The sequence below is a fragment of the Globicephala melas genome, chromosome 4 (assembly GCF_963455315.2).
Source record: "Globicephala melas chromosome 4, mGloMel1.2, whole genome shotgun sequence".
In the NCBI taxonomy this organism is placed as follows: Eukaryota; Metazoa; Chordata; class Mammalia; order Artiodactyla; family Delphinidae; genus Globicephala; species Globicephala melas.
This window is the reverse complement of record NC_083317.1, coordinates 124,501,828-124,507,827: the sequence shown is the minus strand read 5'-3', so window position 1 is coordinate 124,507,827 and position 6,000 is coordinate 124,501,828. Positions and strand designations below refer to the sequence as shown.

The 6,000-nt window shown below is 43.8% G+C and overlaps 1 protein-coding gene across 1 annotated transcript in view; it reads left to right on the top strand.

The window, feature by feature from the left end:
* Positions 1 to 2,563: 2,563 nt before the first annotated feature.
* TRIM42 (tripartite motif containing 42) overlaps positions 2,564 to 6,000 on the top strand; it is a 29,361-nt gene continuing 25,924 nt past the window's right edge. The window contains exon 1 of the mRNA XM_030873526.2: positions 2,564 to 2,901. Within this exon, the coding sequence (XP_030729386.1) occupies positions 2,564 to 2,901 (338 nt within the window). The remainder of the gene's footprint in view (positions 2,902 to 6,000) is intronic.

Sequence of the window (6,000 nt, the reverse complement as noted above, 5' to 3'; positions counted from 1 at the left end):
TTAAAAAATGATAACAAGTTTTGGTAAGGATGTAGAGGAATTGTAACCCTCATAATATTGTTGGTGGGAATGTAAAAATGTAAGATGGTGCAGCTGTTTTGGAAACAGTTTGGAATTTCCTCAAAAAGTTAAACATAGAGTTACCATATAACCCAGCAATTCCACTGCTAGGTATACACTCAAGAGAAATGAAAACACATGTTCATACAAAAACTTGTACACAAATGTTCACAGTAACATTATTCATATTGGCCAAAAAGTGGAAACAATCCAAATGTATTATTATAAAGGTATTATTCAGTCATAAAAAAGGGAAATATCGATACATGCGTGAACCTTGAAAACATTAAGTTAAATGAAAGAAACCAGATTCAAACGACCACATATTATATGATTCCATTTATATGAAATGTCCAGAATAGACAAATCTATAGACACAGAAAATAGATTAATATCTGCCAGAGACTGTGGGGATGGGGCACAGTCTCTGTATAGAGAATGATAGCTAATGAGTACAGTGTGTCTTTTTGGGGTGATGAAAATGTTCTGGAAATAAATCTTGGTGATAGTTACACAATCTTGTGAATTGTGAATATATTAAAATATATTCACAATATATTTTATATATAATATATTATATTAAAATATAATATATATAATATATTATAATATATTATATAATATATTAAAAACCATTGAACTGTTCACTTTAAAACAGTGGGTTTAATAGTCAATGAATTATGGGACTTCCCTGGTGGTGCAGTGGTTAAGAATCCACCTGCCAATGCAGGGGACGTGGGTTCGAGCCCTGGTGCAGGAAGATCCCACATACCGCAGAGCAGCTAAGCCCGTGTGCCACAGCTACTGAGCCTGTGCTCTAGAGCCCGAGAGCCACAGCTACTGAAGCCCACAAGCCCACAAGCTCTGCAACAAGAGAAGCCACCGCAATGAGAAGCCTGCGCACCGCAACGAAGAGTACCCCCGCTCGCTGCAACTAGAGAAAAGCTCTCGCGCAGCAACAAAGACCCAACACAGCCAAAATTTTAAAAATTAATTAATTAAAATAAATAATTTTTTTAAATAGTGAATTATATCTTAATAAAAATTTTATTTTTCTTTTAAAAAGAGGAAGTCTTGCACAGACCAATGATGAAAATAAATTCAGGAGTGAAACTCAAACCTCTGTGTCTAGAGAACAGATAGGAATATTGATAAAACTCTGTTTGAGAAAGCATGTGTGGAAAAAGTGTCTCTCATACACCACTGCTGTCAGTATGAACTGTCACATTCATTTAAGTAAGCAATTTAGTAATTATAAATAAATACATAAATAAAGTATATAGCCTATGATCCAAAATTCTCATCTGTAGGAATCTAAAATCAAAGTGTGGCTGGAACAGTTAGCACTCAGTGAATGTTCTTTCTTATTATAAAGTTGATAATCATAGGAAGAGAGAATATATTATGCAATAAATTCCTACAGCCAAATTCAGCTCCCACCTCTGCTTCTTTCTGGAAAAAATAAGACAGTGTTCATATTATATATATGGTATGATAATGAAATTTCTGCTCTTTCGATCTTTGCAAGCTGCATAAAGTGGAAAGCAAAATTCTCTCCTAAAATAGAAGGTCATTTCTAGAGATGCTGAGCATATACTAAAAGAAGAGATAAAGAGTCTCATGTAGAGTTCCAGCCTCTTAATAAAAGGGATACAGTGAGATAGAACTGGGGAAGAGTGCAGGGGCGTAGGAAACAGAGCTTGAGTCTCAGTCTAACCCCATGAGGCTGCAAAAAATGCCAAGAAATATTCACAGTGACTAACGCCTGAAGCCTCATAAAAATCAGCAGTGACTATGCAGCAACTGACAAACTCAATCACTACTGACAGAAGTGCTTTAAAGAACCTATATCTGTTTTTCCTTTAATTCTTTCTCCAAATGGTGATTCCCTTTATATGTGGTATTATTGTTTGTAAACACTGCACTTTGTTCATCAAATAAAGGTTCTATCAATACAAAAAAAAAGCCCAAGGAGAGGAATATCATGTCAGTCTGTATTTTCCAATGCATCATACCCAGGCTTTCAGCCCATGAAGACATACCCTGAAGTCAACTTGCCCAAGTTGCAGGAAAAGGACCAAGCAAAGAGAAATAGCTTCGGAAATCCAGCCAATAACCCAAAGTGTGATACAGGACAGGATGCTGTCTTCATTGACACTCCTCTGGAGCTGGTCCTCTGGAAACAGGGAGTATCTGTCAGCCCACCTGCCACTACCCCCCAGATCCCACCCTCCCTCTTATCCTGTGTGGTGAGATATGGTGGGGAGACAGGGATTGTGACATAAGCAAATGGCCTGGAACTGATCTATGTAAATGCCAGCCCGTGAGATTCCTAGCAGGGACACCGCCTGTGAAGGCCTCACAACAGCCAACCTCTTGAAACCTCCAAGCTGACTGCCTCATCCAGGGGAGGAGGGACCCCTCCACGGGAGAACGGACAGCAGGATCCTGGTAGAGGAGGCACCAAGAGCTCCAGGGAGCGGGTGGCAATCGTGTAGGCGCCATGGAGACTGCCACGTGTCTTTGCGCTCCATGTTTCACATGGCAGAGGTGTCCCCGCTTATGCTCCTGTCTGTGCTTCAAGTTCCTCTTCACCTCGGAGCGGAACTGCACCTGCTTTCCCTGTCCTTACAAGGATGAGCGCGACTGCCAATGCTGCCACTGCACCTTCTCCGAGAGCCCCAACTGCCACTTCTGCTGCTGCTCCTGGGCCAATGACCCCGACTGTAAGTGTTGCTGTACAACCAGCAGCAACCGCAATTGCCAGTACTATGAGAGCCGCTGCTGCCGCTATGCCGCCATCACGTTCCGCAGGAGCCGCCTCCCCAGCATCCGTACCTTGTAAGTGCCGCGCGCCCGACGCGGGCCGCCGGGGCTCAGGAAAACTGGGGGCGGGGGGCCCCTGCCAGCTGTGGGGACAGGGCAGGTCAGCAGCCCCGCCCCAATTCCACCTCTTTATCTGAAAAAGGGAGGCCAGGAACTTGGGAGCAATTAACTCTCGTTACAATATGTCTTGGTGCAAATATATCACACAGTCATCGTATGGTGAGAGTTGGTAACTAGACATCGCGATATTCTTTTTGAAATGTATAGAAATAGCAACTCACTACACGTTGTGTAACGGGAACTAACATAGTGTTGTAGGTCAATTACTCTTCAAAAACAAAAAAACTCATAGGAAAAGATCAGATGTGTGATTACCAGAGGCAGGGGGTAGGGGTGGGGCATTGGATGAGGCAGCCAAAAGGCACAGACTTCCAGTTATGATAGATAGGTTACTAGGGATGTGATGTACCACAGGATATATATAATGAACGCTGCTGTCAGTTACATATGAAAGTTAAGAGAATAAATCCTGAGTTCTTAGCCTAAGAAAAATTTTTTTAATTTTTAATTTTTTTCTATTTCTTTAATTTTGTATCTGTACGAGTTGATAGATGCTCATTAAACTTACTGTGATAATCACTGTGTGGTATTTGTAAATCAAATCATTATGTTGTACACCTTAAACTTATACAGTGCTATATGTCAATTACATCTCAATAAAACTAGAAGAAAAAAAGAGCTAAAAATACTATAAAGTCTGTTTTGCACTTGATGTAACAGTAAAAACGTATATTCAATGGTGCTATTATTTTAAATATTTTTTGTGTTTCAAAATGTAGCAATAAAATTTACCTCAACTGCAAGAAAAAAAAAAAACTACACTTTGTAGCAATTAAGTGTACGTGTCCTAAACAGTCACTAATCAGTATAGACCTGAGTTCCAAACCCAAGCTCCCTCAGCTGTGTGAGTGAGTGCTGAGCTCTCCTGAACCCCACCACTCTCACCTCTACAAAATACTAATAGCTAATACTTAGTGTGTAAGCAACTTGCCGGGAACCACGTGCGTGACCCCAGGTAACCCCTACCTCATGCCCATCACACCAGTGAAGAAACTGAGCATTTGAGAGGTTGAGTGGCCCAAGATCACACAACTAGTAAGATGCAGTCAGAATTTGAACCTAGAGTCTGTATGCTTAAATTAAAATGCTGTCCTGCAAAATAGACAGTATGGTACCTGCGATGATTCAGGGGCTTAATATTGCTTTGAAATCTGTTATGTGATATAAAAATATAAATTGCCCTTCCTCCTCTGAACCCTTGATATCTGCAACACTCATTGGAAAAGAGTAACTTCCACAGGCCGCTTTCGACCCCTATGGCTTGTGTAAGTACCCCAGGTGGCCATGAGCTCCTGCCAGCCTTCTCTTTGTTCCTACCCAGAAGTCATGGCACTGAGGGTCGCAATTTCTCACTTAGGGCATTAACCCTCTGTGTCAGGCACTGCATAGCCTCTTCCTGCCCTGACCAAGGCGGTCTCTTCATGTCACACATGAGGGGCATCTGGAAGAGCAGAGGCAGACTTCTTAGAGGGGAAAGACCAAAACTCAGCATTCTAAGATGACAGCACTTGGAGAGGCGGAAAGATGAGAGGCAGGTTGGAAGCCTTTCGAGGCTGGAAAAACAATTTTGTGAGCAAACGCTCCGTGAATTCAGGGGAAGGATATGATCTCTCTCACAGTTCAGCCCTTTGTAGCTGGTTAATAAAAATTACTCTCAGTTCATGGACCTCCCATGGTGTTTGCACGAACAGAGAACCCAGGGGTTCTGGATTCAAGTGCAGAAGTTCTAAGGTGCAGAAAGTAACTCTCACACCCCTCTCTCCTCTCAACTGCCCCATTTCCTGCACATCAGCAATGAAGAGTCACCAAGCCCATTTCAACAGGGGAAGGATGACACTGGTGTTTTGGAGATGCTTAGACCAGTAGCTCCCAAACCTTGTTTTGCATTAGAATCACCTGGGGATCTTTAAAAACTACTGATGCCTGGCCTCCACCCCCAGACATTCTGATTTCATTGGCTTCAGGTATGTCCTGGGCATCAGAATTTTTAAAAAACTCTCCTGCCCCCAGGTGGCGCTAAAGTACAGAATGGCCTGGAGGGAAAAAGAAGGGAAGCCAGGAGACTTGCCAGGTGATATATGGGAACCCAAGTACAAGGGGAACAGGCCTAAATTTGCGAGGAGGCTGCCACGGTACAGAGGAGCAGAGGCCAGTTATCTCAACAAAAAGACAAGGCTGCTGGGCTTGGTGATGGTTGTGGCGTGGAATCATGACCACTGAATGCCCAAGTCCAAGCCTGAGGCTTTCTGACGATGATCAGAGATGCTATTGCAAGTGTCAGGGGGTTGGTGCTGGGTCCGCTGAGGCTTATCTTCCACCTGGCCTCTCTCCTGGTGTCTGGCCCACCGCCTCCCCTGTTCCTCGTCACTGCTTCCTTCTCAGCATTTTCCTCATCCTGCCTCAGTCTGATCTCATTCATCCCCCTTTGCCTTTACTCATCTCTTTTTCTCACTTCCTTTTTCACCTTCACCCCAACTCCCTGGGCCATTAACACCTGTCTCTTCTCCCTGTTCTGTCTTTCTCTTTCCCCAGCACCCTCCTCTCTCCCTCCTTCTTTCTGATTTCTCGTGCTGTCTCCCTTTATATTACACACTGATTCTCATAGCCCCACCTTATGAAACTAGAGAAATCCACCCAGCTCTCATGTATACATCTGCCCTCCCCCCTCCAGATGACCCCTCCAAAGCTGGAGCAGGAGAAAGCAGAGAGGCTGAGAAAGCAGAGAAGGAAGAGAGCTGAGAACATTGAGTCTGGCAGGCTTGGACACCAGCATGCAGATCTCTAAGGGATGAGCTATCCAGGTGCCCGCGTCTCCATAACCGGCACTGTCCCCATGGTGCCACTCCCTTCCAACATGTTCGGGTATCACCCTTGACTGCCTGGGCTCTGAGACCTGGGTCCCTGGCCAAGGGAATGGGGAAGGATCCAGAGGCTTATAGGGACTGCAAGAACGCAAAAGAGAACACAGGCAGAATGCCAAATGCAACCCCTAGA